Source organism: Eleutherodactylus coqui, chromosome 8 (genome assembly GCF_035609145.1).
Source record: "Eleutherodactylus coqui strain aEleCoq1 chromosome 8, aEleCoq1.hap1, whole genome shotgun sequence".
Classification (NCBI taxonomy): domain Eukaryota; kingdom Metazoa; phylum Chordata; class Amphibia; order Anura; family Eleutherodactylidae; genus Eleutherodactylus; species Eleutherodactylus coqui.
In genome coordinates, this window is record NC_089844.1 from 21,822,118 (window position 1) to 21,843,494 (window position 21,377).

At 45.5% G+C, this 21,377-nt stretch overlaps 3 protein-coding genes across 3 annotated transcripts in view; 2 read left to right on the forward strand and 1 right to left on the reverse strand.

The window, feature by feature from the left end:
- LOC136576194 (protein mono-ADP-ribosyltransferase PARP14-like) overlaps positions 1-8,781 on the forward strand; it is a 44,391-nt gene extending 35,610 nt beyond the window's left edge. Inside the window, exons 14-17 of the mRNA XM_066575279.1 lie at positions 2,137-2,742; positions 3,530-3,672; positions 4,344-4,518; positions 6,981-8,781. Of these exons, the coding sequence (XP_066431376.1) occupies positions 2,137-2,742; positions 3,530-3,672; positions 4,344-4,518; positions 6,981-7,264 (1,208 nt within the window). The 3' untranslated portion in view covers positions 7,265-8,781. The remainder of the gene's footprint in view (positions 1-2,136; positions 2,743-3,529; positions 3,673-4,343; positions 4,519-6,980) is intronic.
- Positions 1-21,377, reverse strand: part of LOC136576196 (protein mono-ADP-ribosyltransferase PARP14-like) — a 913,674-nt gene that overhangs the window by 87,037 nt on the left and 805,260 nt on the right. The window lies entirely within an intron of this gene.
- Positions 18,777-21,377, forward strand: part of LOC136577384 (protein mono-ADP-ribosyltransferase PARP14-like) — a 65,699-nt gene continuing 63,098 nt past the window's right edge. The window contains exon 1 of the mRNA XM_066577291.1: positions 18,777-18,895. Coding sequence (XP_066433388.1) covers positions 18,777-18,895 — 119 coding nt within the window. The remainder of the gene's footprint in view (positions 18,896-21,377) is intronic.

Here is a 21,377-nt window from a genome sequence, read left to right on the forward strand (position 1 = left end):
TAGAGAATGTAAAGCCTACATGACTTTCCCATATCTGCATATGCCACAATGGAGGAAATGTCCATAAACTTTAATATTAGGTATATTTTCTGATTATGATTGAAAAATGTTATTGGGGCTTATGTTGTCAAATGACAAAAATAAATGTATAGGTGCAGTCATTTTTTCAACCGTTTTTGAGTTATGGATGATGTCATTTTGAGTATCAATAAAGTTGTTATGTTGATGACGTGGTATGGAAAACGCTAATCACATGTCTTTTCAAGTACCAAAAGATGCCGTTAAAATCCAGGACAGAAATGAGATCATCCTGAGGGTCATAAACAGAAGTTTATGTGGCAAAAGCTTTTAAGCAAGAACATCTATGAAGACGTCAGTGAGGGCACGAACTATCAGGAGACCGACTCAGAAGTTCGGTTTATATGGGGCCACTTGTGTGTCTTGAGGATCCTTACGACAGTTGGTTGACTCACGCCGCGCTCCAATGCCAGTCTCCTGGTGCTTGTCGGTGGACTCTTCATGAAAACAGCTAGCACACCTGTAGAAACCTGGGGGTCAGAAACACTATTTGGACCACCAGTCGTCGGTGTGTCCTGGACACCACCAGCTTCCCTGAACTTCAGTTTGCTGACAGTTTTTGCCCTTAGTCGTGTCTTCCCGATTGAAAGCCTCGGCCACCTGATGTGAACTTCTGTTAATGACCATCAGGATGATTTCATTTCTGTCCTGGATTTTTAATGGCCTCTTCTGGTACTTGAAAAGACATGTGATTGGTGTTTTCCATTCCACATAATTCAACATAACAACTTTATTAATACTCAACATGACATCCTCCATAACTCGAAAAGGGTGGAAAAAATGACTGCACCTATAAATTTCTTTAATACTTCACATAACATCATCCATAACTTGAAAATGGCTGTAGGTAGTGAGAAAATTACTACACCTATCAATTAATTATGTAATTCTATCCTTAAATCATGTATCCCATGATCCCTTTTTCATTGAGGTTACTTGGGCTGAATCCAAGATGGCTTCCACCAAGATAGTCAACAAGCACTGCAATAGTGCCAAAATGTTTTCCCCCACCCATCAGAGACTGGGCTCATACTAGCGGATCAGATTCTGCATGCGGGAGGCCCGCAGCGAGTCCGGCTGGTGACCCTGCATACCTCACTTAACTGTATTGTGTTGACCTCGGAGGCTTGCCTTCGGTCATGCACAGTAGGTTTTTTTTTGTTTGTTTGCTTGTATTTCCCACACGATTGCTTAACGATGACGTGGGTACCCGCAGCCCATACATAATGTTAATTGCGTGTCGGATGTGGGTCGGACGCCTCCACTAACATCAATGGAAGCTGTCCGTGCAGATTCTAAAATAGAGCATGCTGCGATTTTTCTTCCACTCACGGAATACCCAATTCATATCCACGAGTGTGAAGGAAAATTCGAAAATGCATGCCTTTCAATGCCCGCGTTTTACCGTGAAAAGTCCGCACGGATGCCAATCACAGAATCTGCAATTAAAAGCCAGTCGTGTGAGCCCGGCCTAAGTCTTTTGGGTGGTCCCGACTTTTGAATCACCCTGTATAATGTGATGTTCTGCAACTTTAGGATAGGCTCTGTTTTTCAAGTCTTCCCCATTTTCATGATGTCTGCTTGCTGTCAGTGAATGAGAACATACTTACATCGAGAGGTTGAAAATCCATTCTGACCTAACGCTGCGGTCCACTGAGGGTGTGTTACGATGTGTACAATCCTCTTTGAGGTGGACACATCAGTAGCACAAATTTCTCTCCTGTCCTGATAGTTGTTACATGTATCACCTGCGTTGATACATTGTATCAGTTTGGATCTCATGATGTTCAGCTAGACTGGATATAAGTGTAAAAACTGCTGAGCTACGGGAAAAAGGAATGTTCTCATTCACTAATAGCAAGCGGAGATCTTGAAATGGTGATGAGTTATTACACGCACTATATAAGGAAGCTGCAGAACATTGCATGCTACATTTATGCTCAGGAGCCTGGATGCCGGCCCTTTAATATATGTGAAACCCTGTAGAGACGGTCTACATGTTAGATTCCCGTTTTCTTGGTAACTTCTCCCGTCTTCTGCTTTTTCCTTCACTTTCAGCCTTCTTGATGCCTAAGACGCAGAAGCAGCCGGTGCAGAAGCTAACGGCCTTCCAGCTCTTGGATAACATTGAGCCGGTGATCTTCAGTCTCTGCTCAGATGATAAGGAGAAGGTGCTGAAGACCAAGCAGTGGCTGCAGCAGCAGATCGAATACGAGCAGACCGAGACCACGCTGACAGACGAGTACGTCTCCGAGCTGGAGCAGAGCGAATACGAGAAAATACTGAGCCTCCAGAGGAAGTTCCAGGTCTCTGTAGTCTACAAACCACCCGACCCTTCTATTCGAATATCCGGCCTCACGCGGGACGTTCTCGAGGTGTTTAATGGGATCCAGAAGATCGTGAATTGTGTGAAGGATAGGAAGAGCCGAGAGCGGGCAGCAGAGCTCACCGGGAACCTGGTGGAGTGGAGATACTATGAGCACGGTTCTAATATGATTGCATTTGACAGTATGGCGAACCTGGAACTGGAGGAGGCAAAGAACGCAAATAAAGCCCACGTCACTGTCCAGAGCCGAAACAAAAAAATCACTGTAGACCTGAAAAACCTAAGGTGCACGGACACGCATGGAAACTGGATGGGGATCCAGCGGACACTTAAACATGGTAATGTCACTTCATCACTGATCGTACAGGTGAACGCAACCCAAAGAAATCATCATGTGTGATACAAGATCAGTGATGTCATCACCAGGGGGCGGGGCTGTGACTACCTCTAAGACATGATATAGAGGCAGGTTGTTAGCAGTTATAGATGGAAAGCTGTTAGGGCCCATTCACACGGATGTTACATGTGCACGTGCTGCGTTTTTTTATGCATGTCGCCATGAGACTGCAAAACGCAAGTGACATCCATTGGACCTTCCTGTGTTTTTTTTTTTTTTGCACAGATGACACACAGCTGGCACACGGACATTAAAAAATGCACATACGTAACAAAAACTCATGCAACATGCACGTTTACATGCAATGAAATTGGTAAATTTTTTACAGACTATTACATGAACGCTATCAGCAGACGGTAGCGCTCAGGTTTTTCCAAAAATTGCCGGGTTGCATCTGGAAACGCAGGTGCCATCTGGCAATTAGCATTCTTATAACTTGTTAATAGCACTAATTGTTGGGTGATAACTGCACTTACAGATGCCGCCTGGCAATTGTTTGAAAATGCGAGCGCTAGCGTTTTTCGCTAACACTTGCGTAAAAGCGTCCTTACTGTAGTTGAAGGTGTGCAGATCTCATGTCTGATTACAATGTAATTATATTTGCTTGATGTACACTGCAAGACTCATTAAGCGGAGCCTAAGATGGGCAGGACTATAACGTTACAATAACCGGGGTGCACAGGTAGCAGTGTTCTTATGCCTGCACTCATGAGACTTTTGTATTACAGAGACAACATCTCTGAAGTTACCGGATCACTGGCAGCCGATGAATAACTGTCTGGTGGTGGAGGTTGACATCTTGCCCGCCTCCACTGAATATTCGCAGGTTAAGCAGCTGTTTGCACAAACATGTCAGAGCACAATACTGAAGGTAAGGAGCGGAGCAATGCAGTGAACGTCCGCCAACCCCCGAAACCCTTCCCTGTGTGATGAGAGAAAGCTCTTCTGTCCACAAGTCCCATGATGCTCCTGCCTGACCCGGTCACTAAAGTCGCATTTACACATCACACTAACCCACCCTCCGATGCTTTGGGTGGCCCTCATTCTTGGTACTATATTCTGAGTGCTGGTCCTGCAACCCCTCTTCCTTCGGTACAAGATGCTGGTCCTCTGAACCCCCATTTTCCTCAGGTCTTGGGTCTGTGACATCCCTCCCAAATCTCTGGGGGATGTGCTGTGTTTACCCCCCCTAGATATCCCAGATGCTCAACCTGTGAGGTCCCAGGTGCTGGGTCTTTGAGCACCTTCCTCTATGGTCCCAAGTGCTGGGACCTTAGGTCGTTCCATGTGAAAGGGCCCTATTGGGCACAGATGCCTGACAGGTCATCCCAGCATGTTCCTTTGCTTTTGCATAGGGACTTGCATGGCTCAGTGACTGGAGGTAGAGCGGCCTGGGGATCGTTCTGGCCAGCCTGCCTCCATTCACAGTAAGCAGCCCGCCCTTAGATGCCAGTAGTAGTCCTTGAGATCCCAGTCCTGCCTCTTCTGTTATTATTACTACTTTACATTTGATATAGCATTTCCTTCTCTTCGGCTTCACAGATCCAGAGGGTTCAGAACAAGGATTTGTGGCTGAACTACCAGATAAAGCGGCAGACCATCGACGCCAAGAATGGAGCAACGACCAACGAGAAGCAGCTCTTTCATGGGACCGACGTCAACTCCATACAGCATATTAATCATAACGGATTCAACAGGAGCTACGCAGGAAAACACAGTGAGGAGCGAACTGCCTATAAATACAGGAGCCGCCCATGACCAGCGGGTCTAGATATGTCCACACTGTTGGGGCGCACACTGAGGCCTCAGTCAGACGGGCGTTTTTTCGCCCGATTTGCACATGGGCATGCGTCTGGCGATTTTTTTTTAAAACCATTGCTTTGCAATGGTATCGGACATATGAGTGCTTTTTATGCGCTCGTCCGATAAATTATAGAACAGAAATCGCAGATCGCACCTATCTGCGATCTGCGATTCCTGCTCTCTTCTCTATATGCGCCCATTGAGAACATATAGAAGACAAATCATTCTTCTCTGCCACAGCTGAGAACGATGTTTGCCCATTGAATTCAATGGAGCCGGCAATACAGCCGGCTCCATTGAAAGCAATGGGCTGCCGGCGTGCGCGGGATGAATTGCCGGGAAGGGCTTAAATATATAAGCCCTACCCTGCAATTCATCCAGAAATGTGTTAAAATAAAAAATATATATATACTCACCTTGTCCCGGCAGCCGGAGTTCAGCGCGGCCGGCCTGCAGTAGGTGTGAGTCAGACCTGCCCCTGATTGGCTCAGCGCTGAGCCAATCAGGGGCAGGTCTGACTCACACCCACTGCAGGCTGGCCGCGCTGAAATCCGGCTGCCGGGACAAGGTGAGTATATATATTTTTTTTATTTCAACACATTTCTGGATGAATTTCAGGGAAGGGCTTATATATTTAAGCCCTTCCCAACAATTCATCCCACACTCGCCCGCAGAGCATTGCTTTCAATGGAGCCGGCTGTATTGCCGGCTCCATTGAATGCAATGCGCTGGACAGCTCCGGCCCGTTTCTAATGAAACGCAGCTAGGAGCAGATTTTCGGGCAATTTTCGGGCCCCGGTCACGCGATTTGCGGATGCGCATCCGTCATGCGATCCGCAAATCGCGCGAAAAAACGCCCGTCTGACTAAGGCCTGATACATTAAACTGGGGTCCAGGGCTAGAAAGGAGTGTACGTGACAATAGGATCAACTGCATCTCAGGATTTCATCCCCAGCGTCGTCCCGAAGTTATGGCAGCAGTGGCTGCACATCTGCACTACTTCTCCATTCACTTCAATGGGACCTCTGGAGATAGTGGAGCTCTTGAACTTAGCAATCTCTGGCAGTTGTATGAATGGAATATTGGTGTCAAAGCTTCCGGATGCATTGGAGGTCATATCTCAAGATAAACGAGGGTCCCAGCAGTTAGATCCCCGCTGATCAGCAATTTATCCTTCACCCTAGGGGACAACTTTCTGAGATAGGAATACCTATCTCAAAGAGATTGTGTGAAGTTATAAAGTTATTCCACAGCGTAGGGAATCATTATAAATTAGTGGGGATACTGGTGTCCCAGAGATTGGTGTATGAATGGAAGTGGTGGTCGTACATGCGTGTCGCAGCTAAATTCATTTCAATTACAGGACTGGAGACTGCTGAGCAATTTATGGCACTCACATTGAACTGAATGGAGTGCTGCTGTCCTTACATGACCTCCATACCACTCATGTGGGGACTTTCTAGGCCCACGTTCTCACGATTGGTGGGAGTCCCATTGATCAGACCCCCTGTCAGGGCTTGAACACGGGACCTCCCGTACTCCAGCCGTCTGAACAGCTCCTCTGCTGAAGCCTAACAATGATCCTTTGTTTCCTGGTCTGTTCCCCTGTCCTGACCTCACCACTGCTTCTGATTAGGCACACTATAAAAGCCTGGCCCTGCCGCTCCCTCAGTGTGTGATTATTGTGCTCCACAGCCATAGTCAAGCTCCATTACAAGTCTGCTCTTCTACAAACAAAGACCTCCTGTTATCGACCTCTGGCATTCCTCCTGACAACGCTACCCGCCTCCTCCCTTGTACTGCGAACTGAGACCTCTCATTGCCGCTCTTGGCTCCTCCCTGACTACCCCCTAGCTCTGCACAGCTCCTACACCCGGGGCTCCAACCTAGTGTTGGAAACGCTACACTCCCCATTGATAATAACCCCTACCCTGTGGATCACTTTATAACTTGGCACAACCCCATGGGTAGGGAATGTCAGGCCGCAGCAAAGAGGCTTCCATGCCAAAAACAGTCCCCCCATGTTTGTGGGTTCACTCCCACTAGATGCCAGGAATATGCTTGTCCCTTTCTCCTTTCTCATTCCTTTCAGGAAAGGTGGGCAGAATGACCTGGCTGGTTATGCTCATCTGGGGTACCGCATGCCCCCCATTGAAGCTGTATAGGCCACTAATGACACACATGTCAAATGCAAGGCCTGACACTTCACTTAATGTGGCCTGATAGCTGTGCAGCAACGTAACAGAGATTCCTCTCACCCAGCCTGCAACTCCGGTCTGGCGCGGCAGGGTAGAGTCTATGACCGGCCCAGTGTCCGCTAATGTGCGGTGTTACATTTTTTGCGCATCTTCCTAACTCTGTTTTGTCTCTTCTCAGTGGCGGCATATGGAAATGGAACATACTTTGCAGTAAATGCGGATTACTCTGCCAGGGGCTACTCCCCACCAGATGCTAGAGGACAGAAGCACCTGTACCTGGCCCGCGTCCTTACTGGAGAGTTCTGTATGGGACAGAGGGGAATGGTGGTTCCTCCAGCGAAAAACCCATCTAACTCCACTGACTTGTATGACAGCGTCACTGACAACCCAAGAAACCCCTCCATGTTCATCATCTTCAATGACATACAGGCGTACCCCGAGTATCACATCACCTTCTGCTGAACATCAAGAGGAATGGAGCCAGGCCTGGTGCCCGCTGCCGCATCCTGCAGGGATATGCCCAGCAGCTACAAGAGCTTTAATGGGTCTCATATATCAAACTGCCGCTTGTTGCTATGGCCTTCTTCTTCATAGTAACCATGTTTCATTCAGCAGATCAAAAACTTAGCTCTGGTTATTATGGCAGCAGGGACGTGTCCCAATGTTGACATGTGAGATCTGACGCTCCTTCTCTCGGTGTTTCTATAGTTCACTATGGTGACCTTTTCAGTTATGTATGTATGTATGTATGTATGTCTACTTTGATTGTTACTCCTTTCCTGCCGCCGCATCGAAACTGCTGCTGTCAGGTCTTAATATGGCTTCATGTGCTGAGATGGGTCTTACTTACGGCTCATTCACACCAGCGTTTAGCCTCCATTCAGGCTTTCATCTCTCTTCCGTTTTTGGAGCAGAGAGACGTAATTAAAACAGAATTCCGGTTCCATTTTTACCACCATTGATTTCAAAGAGGTTTTTTTTTTACAAAACTTCAAGCTTTCAGTTTTTTTTCCATTTAATTAGATTGTTTTTTTAAACAGAATAGCGCAGTCTGCAGCTCTATTTGTTCCATTTAGAAAAACACAAACCAAACGGAATAGAAGCAAACAGAAAGCTTTCCATTCTTTATAAACCCCATTGATATCAGCGGTGGTAAAAAGGAACTGTTTAATTAAGTCTCTCTGCACCAAAAACAGAAGAGAGAGATGGAAAGCCTGAACGGGGGAAAAACACTCAGGTGAATGAGCCTGAGCTATGCTTGGTTTTTGACACGTCCCGGATTAAGTAGGACTAACCCCATAGTCCCAGCATGAGCAATCTACAGGGAGCTGCCTCTTCTGGGGCTGGTGCCGCAGGCCAACTCTGTGCTGGGCACTGTTATGGGGGCATTTACCATACTACATTACTCACACCACATCCACATGTCCGTCCTGGCATGAAAGCCGACAACTTGTCAAGCCTGGAAGAAAGCAGAGAGTCCCTGATACAGAGGGAGAAGAATAATTACACATCGGATGCCAGCAGCTGGTTGATGGTTTCTCCATAATAACCGTTATTTATTCTGTGTTACAACCAGCAGAAAATTGTGTATTATTGGGGGGCTGCAACTTATACTAATTATATTATGAGATCTCAGGGACCGCAGGATCCTATATGTACCAAGATTTACTGCCATGATGTGTATATAGATAGAACTAATCGTATAGCGGTGGCTGTATGGACATATGCCTGTAACCAGCCGGATCCCACAGGAGGGAGAATGAGAATTACCTGCCAGTGATCACAGTTCATGTGCCATCTCCTTGGGATCCAGCTCTCCTGTAGTGTTACAATTTGGGGTGCAGGATGTCCCCTCTCACTGCCATCCAGCCTGAACATGCCACCCTGTGCCTTACAGAAACGCTGCGGGCTAGACATAATGCCCGTTGACACACTGTCACAATATGTGCAATAATTCAATAAATGGTGCTCAACGACAATGTCTGTGCCCGTCATTCCAAGGTAGTAAAGAGCATCTGTCACCCAGCGGAGCCCCTCATATTGCAACCCCCATAAGATGCCCTAATAAGCAGGAGTTACCGCTGCAACCTCCTTGTAAATAGCGCCAGTCAAGGAGCTGCACATATTGATGTGCTATCAGTGAATCTCAGCCGTATTATGAGACTTCAACTGTGTAGAACCAGCCGAACACTTGACGAAAAAGAGTCCTGTATGCAGCTTCCTATAAATGGCTGATAACAGGGAGCAATAGATTCTTCTCTCCATTGAATACATGGCCAAAAGTGAGATGTGCCCGAAGTTCAAGGGTGCAACTCGCATTGCACATTACACAGCCGATATTCTTGCACCAGTTTTGTGCATTGCAAGATACACAAAACCTGCACAAAAATGCAACCTATTATTTGCAATGGGTGTATTTACATGTTTGATCTTTCTCTCGCAGTGATGCAGCGAAATGGAAAGATCGCAGCCTGTCCTATTTTGGGGCGATTCTTGTTTAAGAATCGCCCATTATCTCCTATGGGAGCCTGAAAAAATTGCATCAAACTTTCATGTAAGCCTGAGTTTCATGTGAGTATAATGTGATTTTTCTTTTTTTTTTAAGTATTGAAAAAACACTATTTTCACACGTGAAGAATGTGTGTAAAAGCTGCGTGTACTGTGACACATCTCAAACTGTGACAATACTATACCCTTTGTAACTCTTTAGAATTAGATATATTTTTCAAAAACAATCTATAAGTTAGAGAGATATTGCGGATTACCAAAAATAATTACTATTTCCTTTGCAATATAAAACGGTTAAAGGGGTTGTCCCGCGGCAGCAAGTGGGTCTATACACTTCTGTATGGCCATATTAATGCACTTTGTAATATACATTGTGCATTAATTATGAGCCATACAGAAGTTATAAAAAGTTTTATACTTACCTGCTCCGTTGCTGGCGTCCTCGTCTCCATGGTGCCGACTAATTTTCGCCCTCCGATGGCCAAATTAGCCGCGCTTGCGCAGTCCGGGTCTTCTCCTCTTCTCTATGGGGCTCCGTGTAGCTCCGTGTAGCTCCGCCCCGTCACGTGCCGATTCCAGCCAATCAGGAGGCTGGAATCGGCAATGGACCGCACAGAAGCCCTGCGGTCCATGAAGACAGAGGATCCCGGCGGCCATCTTCAGCAGGTGAGTATGAAGACGCCGGACCGCCGGGATTCAGGTAAGCGCTGTGCGGGTGGTTTTTTTAACCCCTGCATCGGGGTTGTCTCGCGCCGAACGGGGGGGGGTTTAAAAAAAAAAAACCCGTTTCGGCGCGGGACAACCCCTTTAATTATGATTCAACAGCCCCCCCCCCCCAAAAAAAAACCCTCTTACCACGATAGATCTCAATATGATATACCTAATCCCTCCATATGGATAGGGAAAACCAAAACAATTTCTTAACAGCCGCCTCAGTATTCATTCCCCTCCCATTTATTTCACCAGAACATGACCTTCCACTTCCATCACAGCTCATATGCTACATCCCACTAGGTCTATCTCTTCCATCTCCAGTCAACTCCACACATCCACTGCCTCAAGCATATTACCCTCAGGGAGAGATTAACCCCTTAATGACACGGCTCCTTTTTCTTTTTCCATTTTCCTTCCCCGCCCCCTTCAAAAAATTCTTAACTCCTTTATTTATCCATCGACGTCGCTGTATGAGGGCTTGTTTTTTGCGGGACGAGTTGTATTTTTCAATGGTGCCATTTAATGTACCATATAATGTACTGAAATTCTAAGTGGAGTAAAATGAAAAAAAAAAACAACATTTCGCCATCTTTTAGTGCGTCTTGTTTCTACGGCGCACAAACGGCAACAAAAGCCACGCAACCTCTCTTCATACATACCCCCCCCCCCCCCGCCGCTCCATGACGTACCGATATGTCATGGAGCAAGAAGGGGTTAATCATCCATTAAGTCTGTCAGTATGCCATCAGCTCAGCATTCTACATTGACCCCAACACCACCTTTGGAGCACCATAATCCAACCCTCATCCCGAATAACATTACTTTATGCCTGAGGAAGAATCCTGAGACGTTCGAAAGCTTGTAATAACATCATGTATTTTTGTTCATATCTGCAAGATTTCTTGGTTTCTCTTGCTGGGAACAATCACATTTTGCTCTGCTGGCTCAAATCTTTTTCCAATTTCACCATTCCCAATGTTGCACCATTTTTTTTAGGGCCAAGTTCAACCATATCTATCTCTTCGGCACATGTTACCCCTCTTCCAGTCTGAAATCCCATCTTTAATCCCTGAAGACTCCCATACCACATACAACCCAAACCCCTCCACTCACATCTCACAATCACTCCGGTCCAAGATTAGCCAATATTACAAACCCTTCTCATCCGTATCCAGGAAAAGAATAAATGGAGAGCGAGGGGCAAACGAGGTGGGAAATGTAACAATAAAGCCAAACCCAACTTGCTTCTGAAATAATAAAAAAACAAAGAAGCTGCAAGTTGTGGTATCTTCAATCTCTCTAACCTTTTGCTAAAAAGAAAGGAAGTTGATGTAGTCGGTAAAGGTTTGCCTTCAGCCCCTCAAGTGGCTCTGACCCGTTTGAGCTTTTTGTAGATCTGAATAGCTTTACTAGAAAAGTTACTTTGAAGAGATATTTTTCTACAAAGAATTCAGAAACCTCTCCGAATGTCCTTTCTGTCTCCGGCCCAACATCTTCTTCCCCAAGAAGTAGAAGAAACATTGAAACTACTTTTTGAAGAACTACTTACCATCAACCTTAAAGGGGTTGTCCCGAGGCAGCAAGTGGGTCTATACACTTCTGCATGGCCATAATAATGCACTTTGTAATGTACATTGTGCATTAATTATGAGCCATGCAGAAGTTATCAAAAGTTTTATACTTACCTGCTCCGTTGCTAGCGTCCTCGTTCCCATGGAGCCGACTAATTTTCGCCCTCCGATGGCCAAATTAGCCGCGCTTGCGCAGTCCGGGTCTTCTTCTTTTCTGAATGGGGCTCCGTGTAGCTCTGTGTAGCTCCGCCCCGTCACGTGCCGATTCCAGCCAATCAGGAGGCTGGAATCGGCAATGGACCGCACAGAAGCCCTGCGGTCCATGGAGACAGAGGATCCCGGCGGCCATCTTCAGCAGGTGAGTATGAAGACGCCGGACCGCCGGGATTCAGGTAAGCGCTGTGCGGGTTGTTTTTTTAACCCCTGCAGCGGGGTTGTCTCGCGCCGAACGGGGGGGGGGTTTAAAAAAAAAAAAAACCCGTTTCGGCGCGGGACAACCCCTTTAAACCTCCTACCCATAGAACATAAGGGTCCATTTATCGAAACCTTTGTTAATAAAGTCTTACAATGTTTTAAGTTATAAATAGAGCTAAATAGGCAAATTAACCCCTTCCCGCTGCAGGGCGTAAGTTTACGTCCTGGCAGCCTGGTACTTCCCGCAACAGGACGTAAACTTACGTCCTGGAGATAGCGCGGGATCACATATGATCCAGCGCTATCCCGCAGCGGGAGCCGGCTGTCAGTCACAGCCGGCGTCCTGCTGCAACAGCGGGGGGGCATCGGAGATGCGCCCCCCGCTGTTAACCCCTTCCCTGCTGTGATCTAAGTAGATCGTGGCAGGGAAAGAGTTCACAGAGGGAGCGGACTCCCTCTGTGTCTCCGGCCGGAACTCGCGATGTCATCGCGAGAGCCCGGCCTGTCACCATGGCAACAGGACGCCAGACACTGGCGTCCTGTATTGCCTATGCCTATGATCGCTGTATAAGCGATAAGGCATGGCAGAGCAGTAGCTCTGCCATGCCTTATGACAGCGATCATCAGGGTAGTGGTTAAAGTCCCTCAGAGGGACGCAAACAGTGTAAGAAAAACAAAGATTAAAAAAATGAATTTAAAAAAATGTAAAAAAAGTAAAAAAACCATTTTTTATGCTTTTTCTCAGATTAGCATAAAAAAAGGTAAAAAAAAATAAAACCCCACATATTTGGTATTGTCGCGTCCGTAACGACGCGTACAATAAGTTGCACATGCTTTTGACTGTGCACGAAAAAAAAAACGCTAAAAAACTGAGGCAAAATGCTAATTTTTAGCATTTTGCCTCACTAAAAACGCAATAAAAGTGATCAAAAAAGCCATATGTACACCAAAATTGTACCAGTAAATACTACAGCTCGTCTCGCAAAAAATAAGCCCTCATAGAGCTCCGTACATCAAAAAATAAAAAAGATACAGGACTTTGAATGCAGCGATTTAGAATAGAAAAAAGATTTCCAAAAAAAAGGGTTTTTATTGCAGAAAAGTGGGAAAACCTAAAAAAAAATGTAAAAATTTTGGTATCGTTGTAACCGTACTGACACGCAGAAAAAATGGAATGTCTCATTTAGGCTGCATGATTAACGCTGTAAAAAAAAAAATCTATGGCAGAATTGATGCGTTTTCTCTCCCTGCTATCATAAAAAAAAATTTAAAAAGTTCTACAATATAGTCTATGTACCCAAAAGTGGCACCGATAAAAACTACAGTTCGCCACGCAAAAAACAAGCCCTCATACGGCCGCGTCGACGGAAAAATAAAAAAGTTATGACTTTTGATAAACGGAGAAGAAAATCCGCCAAAAATTGTTGTGTCCTTAAGCCCAAAATAGGTCATGTCATGAAGGGGGTAATAACTTTAATAAAACTCAGAGAGAAAATCTAAAAAAACTATCTAATAACAATAATATTGTTATAAAAAGTGCTGACAAAGGGGTTGGTATAGTTGTTATGGACAGTATAGCATATGACCGAAAGGCATTACGAATATTGGGAGAGGAGGAATATTATATTAAACTTACTGGAAACCTTACTGCTCAGAATAAGTTGTTCTCTTTTGTCAATGATGCATTTATGAGGAACTGCATAACTAGAAGGGATTTTATAAAATGAGCCAGATTCTTCATAGAGAAGAAAGATTCCACTCTTCAACAATGCATTGATTACTGGGAACTAAATAAAATTACTATTGAGAATCGCTACCCTCTCCCTTCAATCCCAGAACTGCTGGAGAGGCTCCGTGCAGCTAAAATCTTTACCAAATTGGGTCTCAGAGGAGCATATAATCCTATACGGATCCACGCCAGAGATGAATTGAAGACTGCTTTCAGAACAAGACATGGGCACTTTGAATATCTAGTCATGCCGTTCAGCCTTTGTAATGCTCCTGCCACCTTTCCACATTTTATGAATTTTATCAACGATGTGTTTCAAGATCTGTTGGAGCAATTTGTGGTGGCCTACCTCAATGACATCCTTACTTTATCTGATAACTTGGAGGAACATCCATGTCCAGTTGGTCTTGGAACGATTCCGAGAGGGCTGTCTCTATATCAAATTAGAGAAATGTGAATTTGAGCAGACACAGATGCAATTTTGTGTGTATATTATCTCTCCAAATGAGCTGTGTATGGATCCTAGCAAGATTAAGGCTGCTGTGGATTGGCCTGTTCCGAAAAACGTAAAAGATGTCCAACGCTTTGTCAGATTTGCAAATTTTTACAGAAAATTCATTAAGGACCTCTCAAAAAATTCTTGCCAATTACTGCTCTCACAAAGAAAATGCATGCCTTTTCTTGGTCCCCAGAGGCGCAGGATGCCTACAACAGAGTAAAAACCCTCTTTACATCTACGCCAAAACTGATTCACCTGAAACCTGAATTGCCCTATGTCGTTAAAGTTGACGTCTCTGATTTGGCGATGGGAGCTATCTTGTCACTATGAGCCGGAGATAAGGTGCAGCTGCGGTTCAGTTTTATCATCTCCTACCGCACTGGTTCCAGGTAAGGCCGATGCCTTGTCAAGGATTCTGATTGAATCAGGGGAAAAGGCTAATAACCCCTAAGTGATCAGCCTATCATGTTTTTACGTCCTGCAGCTGCAGGACATGTATGAAGGGAGATCTCCCTCCACACATCGCGGGCGACGGCTGTTTCTTACAGCCTCTACTCAATGGCAACAGCTGTGATAAGCCGCGCGGCTCATCGGAGCTGTTGACCTTTTTAAATGCCGCTGTCAATTCTGACAACGGCATTTGAATCCCCTGAACGATGTTCCGGCGTCTCATACGGCCCCCTGCGATCTCATGTGGGTGTCATGGCAACTGGGGGCCTTCTGAAAGGCCCCAAGGTTGCCATGACAGAATGCCTATCAAGCCAGGCCCGTGGGGTTGATTGATAGACTGCCTGCCCGATCACAGTATGATGTAATGCTATGGCATTACATCATACTGCAAGAGCAATCAAAGCATCGCTAGTTGTGGTCCCCTCGGGGAGCAAAAAAAAAAAGTTAAAATAAGATCAATAAAGTTTTACTAATTATTAAAAAAATAATAATAGCTTAACCCCCCCACACCTTTTGCCATATTTATAATAAAAGAATCTAAATAATAAAACAAAAATACATATTTTGTATCGCTACGTCCATAAAAGTCCGATCTATCACAGTAACGCATTATTTACCCCATGCAATGAACGTCGTGCAAAAACAAAAACAAAACGCCAGAAATGCGCTTTTTTTTGGTTACCCTGTCTCCAAGAAAAAATTCTATAAAAAGAGATTAAAAAGTCGTATATATTTCAAAATGGTACCAACGGAAACTACAGGACGTCCTGCTAAAAATGAGCCCTAGCATAACTATGTCGACGGAAAAACAAAAAAGCTATTGCGCGCAGAAGATGGTTACAGAAAATAATTTTAAAAAATTGAACATCTATGAAAAAAAATACAAGTAGTACAGCCGTCTTTTCTGACATGGGAAGTTCGGTTACCATCTAAGTTCTGGAAGAGTTTTTGCATGGCCTTGGACATCACTATTAATCTGTCCTCTGCTTCCCAGCCCCCAGTCCAATGGTCAGACCGAAAGAACAAATCAGACTTTGGCACAATATGTCCAATGTTTTATCTCCCACCTCCAGAATCATTGGGTGGATTACCTACCAACGGCGGAATTTACCTATAACCACGCCAAACATTGTTCAACCGCGCAGAGTCTATTTTTTGCGAATTATGGACTACATCCAATCCTAGCCTCCTTGTCTAGAATCCTATTCCTACGGTCACAAACAGATTAGTAATGTTGCAGGAAATTAAGGAGAAGTTAAAAGAAGTACTTCGGAAGGGTCAGAAAAGTTACAAACCAAGCAGCAATAGACATCGCAAAGCTTGCCCTACCATTCAGGTGTTTAAGTGCTCCTAGGTGTGTTTTTTGAACAGCGCCATGCCCCACCGATGTGTCAATACTTGGATTCAAAGTAAGATTAAAGTCCCCTCTGACAAGAAGCACTCCTTTAGCAAACTCTGCCAGTCTATCCAAAAAGGAGTGAAAAGCTGCCACCTGGTTCCGATTAGGGACATGCCAATTAGTGATTGTCAGTCTGGTTAATCCGATAATTAATTTGATAAATGCAAAATTACCCCCTGTATCCAGGTATTTGTCAATTAAGCAATGGGCCATGGATTTATGTAAAGCATATGTGTCAAACATAAAGTCCGCTGCCTCATTTTATGTGGCTGCAGCGTGCCGACGGGCGCTCACCACTGTAGAGATTACCAGCTGGGGTGCCGCAGCTCCGCACTGGTAATCACGCTGGCTGCAGTGATCCCGGCACACACTGACGTCAGTGTGCAGCCGGGATCCTCCTCCCCTGAGTCCCCTGCTCATCAGTTCCGCAGGAGAGGACTCAGGGAGGAAGCGTTCCGGGCGCACACACTGATGTCAGTGTGCACCCGGGCTCAGCGCGAGCAGAGAGGGAGCGACGCTGACAGGAAGGAAGAGGTAAGTATAAGGGTTGGGGGGAAACTCTTATTACTGGGGGGGGGGGTTAATATTACTGAGAAGGGGTTTTTATTACTGAGGGGTGGGGTTTTATTACTGAGGGAGGGTGGTAATATTGCTATGGGGTTAATATTACTGGCAGGGATAATATTATTACTGAGGGGGTTTAATGTTACTGAGGAGGGTTAGAATTGCTATGGGGGTTAATATTACTGATGGGGATAATATTATTACTGAGGGGGATAATATTATTACTGAAGGGGGGTTAATATCACTGATGGGGATAATAATATTACTGATAGGGGTTAATATTACTGATGGGGATAATATTACTATGGGGGGGGAATTAATATTGCTGAGGTAGATCATATTATTGCTGAGGGGGATAATATTACTGTGGGGTTATTATACTACTGAGGGGGTTAATATTATTATTGTGGGGGTCACTATTACTACTGGGGCCACTGTGGGGTACCTTGTTACTACTAGGGCCACTGTGGGGTAACCTGTTACTACTGTGGCCACTGTGGGGTACCCTGTTACTAATGGAGCCACTGTGGGGTACCCTGTTACTATTGGGGGGTTGCTATTACTATTGTGGCTACTGTGGGGGTCGCTATTACTACTGGGGCCACTGTGGGGGTCGCTGTTACTACTGGGGCCACTGTGGGGATCCCTATTACTAACTGGCTCAGTGTGAGGGTCAATATTATTAATAGGGGCCACTATGAGGGTCACTATTTTTACTGGGGCCACTATGAGAATCACTATTTTTACTGGGGCCACCATCAGAGTCACTATTACTACTGCAACGACTATAGGGGTCACTATTAGGGCTCAATCACACGGGCGTAATTGTATTTCGGTCGCACAAATACGCTGCATATTTGCGCAATCAAAAATCGCTTATGCCTGCATATTTGGGCACGTAAAAAAGAACGCAGATGGGCCCACTGAAATGGTGCGCAAATATGCAGTGAATACACAGGTTTCCTGAGCATTCACCACCTTTGCGCGGCCCATTCACTTCAATGGCCTATTGGGGTGAGAAGTACGCAACAAAATAGGTCATGCTGTGTGAAAATATACATCATGTGAATGAACTCATTGAAATCAATGGCTTCTATTCACTGCATATTATGTACACAAATACGCTTGTGTGAATGAGCCCTTACTATACTGTCTTACAATCAGCCCTTTGAAGGTCACCATAAGCCTGATGTGGCCCTTGGTGAAAATGAGTTTGACACCCCTGATGTAGAGCAATAGATACCCTGCACCCCCACGCCAGAGCGAGATTCAGGGTTGGCGCTGTGGAAACAATGCATGTAGTAGTGGTCTTGTATATCAGGGATATAGTACATGAATTCTCTGATTGTGTATGTTGTATAAAACTTGGGATCATTTTGGGGGTGTTTAGTCCCCACACGTTAAGTGAGCTGAATTTCAAAGGCACCATTTGTAAATCATGATGGGTGGCAGAAGGGGTTAAGAGATAGGGAAATAAAACAACAAAATAATAAGGGAAGAGGGAAAAGATGAAGAAAAAATTTAAAAAGGCAAGTAAAAAAAAAAAACAGGTGAGACACCCGAGGAAAAATGGGATAAATATTTAAATCTGTGTCCTCACCCAGAGGACGCATGGTCTCTAACAGGTGGCAGGCTTTCTAGAGAAGTCTCCCTCTACAACGCAATGCCGATAATGATGAATAGAACAATATTGACAGGCATAATGGAAAGCATGTGAAACTTATGTTTAGGTGAGCTTGTGTTAAGACACCTACAGCTAAGACAGCCCCCATCCCACCTCCCCTTCAGTACATTACGCACCGAACGTGATTCTTCACCCCTTCAGGATAACCACCACTGATACTCCCGTAACCGGAGTACACCTCTAAGTTAGCAGTAGATTTGCACTCCATTCCCCTGTAGATATTCGACCCACTAAGATCCTTTCATTCCTTAAGAGATGTCAAAGTCCTCATTCTAAATGAAGCAACACAGTTGTTGCATGTCCCTGAGGGTTTGCTTGAAGAAAAAAAAAATGGGTTAAACAGATATAAGCATGTAGAGGGATTCCTGTGGGGTAGTGTGCCCCTGGAGTCGACAAAACTGGATGGGTATAAGTTGCCTTGAATATCCGATGTGCCACGAAGATGGGATTTGATGGTTCCCTAAATGCTCCAGGGGATATCCTTACATCAGCGGTGATCTTGGAGGGCCTTGAGATTGCCTCCATTCAAACTGATCTCCTGTTTCACGGCCTGTTCTCTGGGTATGTGGGGGAGCCCTTTCTAGTAAGGTCACGGGGAGGGAAGGACAATCTTGGATTAACATTGTAGGGATGCCTAGAGCAGAAGTAAGGGTAGAAAGATCTTCTGGGTTCCGAAGAACATGTAAGTGACCTTCGTGGCATACCTGAAGATAGAAGAGAAATCCCCAAGTATAGATTATATTGCCACAGGGGGTCCAGGAGGGCTGGAGGGCTTTCCTCTTTAGTAGGGTCAGGCGACACCCAGAAGCTGAAACCCAAATCCAGAAGCTAACTGAACGGCTAGGGCAAACTGAAAAGGTGAACCTTGGAAAAGGCCAGGGTTTAGAAAGTGAGTGTATTGGGCTGACCCAAAAGGTGAAGGTCCTATTGGAAGACAAGCATGACTCTGAATGCAAGAGAAACATGCAGAGATGCAGCTTCAGGAGCTACAAGTAAAAATCACTAAAGGTGAACAGACTGCAGGTGGAAGCTCAGAGTGAAGAGTCTCAAAAGCTGGAGTGAGAAGAGACGCGCCAGAGGCTTGCCCATAGTGCGCACCTGAAGAGAATGGAAGATGACAGAAATGTGTTCCATAGGCCTCGGTCAGACGGGCGTTTTTTCGCGCGATTTGCGCATGCGATCTGCGCATATATAGAACCATTGCTTCGCAATGGGATCAGTCACATGTCCGTTTTTTGATGCGGATATGCGATAAATTATAGGTCACAACGATTCGCAGAGCGCGCCTATCTGCGTTCTGCGATTTATTGTGTTCTATATATGCGCTCAATGGGGCCGGCGGCAGCAGCGCTGACCCCATTGAGAACATATACTATAAAGATCATTCTCCTCTGCCACAGTTGTAACAGCTGTGGCAGATAAGAACGATGTTCGCCCTTTAAATTCAATGGAGAAGGCAATACAGCCGGCTCCATTGAAAGCAATGGGCTGCCGGCGAGCGCGGGATGAATTTTCGGGAAGGGCTTAAAAATATAAGCCCTTCCCTGAAAAGCATCCTGAAATGTGTAAAAAAACCAAAACAATTATACCAATGGAAGCAGGCACATGTCCGTTTTTTATGCGGATGTGCGATGAATTTTAGGACACAACGATTCACAGAACGCGCTATTGAATGACAGCTGAGAGCTGCCTCTGATTGGTCCCTGCGCTCAGCCAATCAGAGGCAGCACTCACTCACTGAGAGTTGCTTCTTATTGGTGAGGGCTGTGACCAATCAGAGGCAGCCCATTCAGCAGCCGGCTGCAGGAAAAAGGTGAGTATACTTTTTTTTTTTTACACATTTTCAGGATGGTTTTCAGGGAAGGGCTTACATTTTAAGCCCTTCCCCGAACATTCATCCAGCACTTGCCGGCAGCCCATTGCTTTCAATGGAGCCGGCTGTATTGCCGACTCCATTGAATTCAATGGGCGAACATCGTTCTCCTCTGCCACAGCCCCGGTCACGCGATTTGCGGATGCGCATCCGTTATGCGATCTGCAAATCGCGGGAAAAAACGCCCGTGTGACTAAGGCCTTAGGGATAGAGATGAGCGAACGTACTCGTTTTGAGTAATTACTCGATCAAGCATCGCTATTTTCGAGTACCTGGCTACTCAGGTGCAAAGATTCGGGGGGCGCCTGGGAGCGGGGGATGGCGTGGTGGAGCGGGGGGTAGCAGTGGGGAACAGGGGGGGCCTCTCTCCCTCTAACACTCCCCCTCACTCCCCTCTGCAACCCCCCGCTCACCCACGGTACCCCCCCGAATCTTTTCACCCGAGTAGAGAAGTACTCGAAAATCGCGGTGCTCGAGTAAAAAAGGGGTGTGGCCGAGTACATTCGCTCATCTCTACTAAGGAAGCTATAAAACCTGAAGAATTCGCTTCGGTGTCTTTGGATCCTACAAGATTAGTACATTCCCCAACATGTGTTTTTTTAGGCGTGGTTTTAACCCTTTCCAATCCAATTTGTATCCTGGTTTTCCTAGGGTGCTTACTCTTTTTCTGCCGTTATACAACGGCGCTATCTGCTGGCTAAAGCCAGTACTGCATGAGGTGACACGTTGGATAGGCTCCAACAGCAGAGAGGCTGGCAATATACAGTAAGAGAACCCCGACGGACGTCCTCCAACATCGGAGCTGTACAGAATTAAATCATAATGTCTTCAGACGTCAGACAGTGGATTGGAAAGGGTTAATGCATTTTTATTTTACCATCTGAATGCAGCCCGACTGTCCATCAGGCGCTTTGAGCTCCTCCTATTTATAACCTTGTTTCTCTTAAGGCGGAACGTTATCATATCCACATATGAAACCCTTGACCTCAGCAGCCCTCCGGCCTTTCGCTGCACGCTATTAGCACATTAATAGCACAGTGTACAATGGTTCAACAGTTCAGATGTATAGTATAATGACTGCAAAAGTGCATATTAGTCAAACATAATGTAATACAAAATAACATGACATGCAGTTCTGTCCAGAGCACAACAGGTCATAACAGCATAATC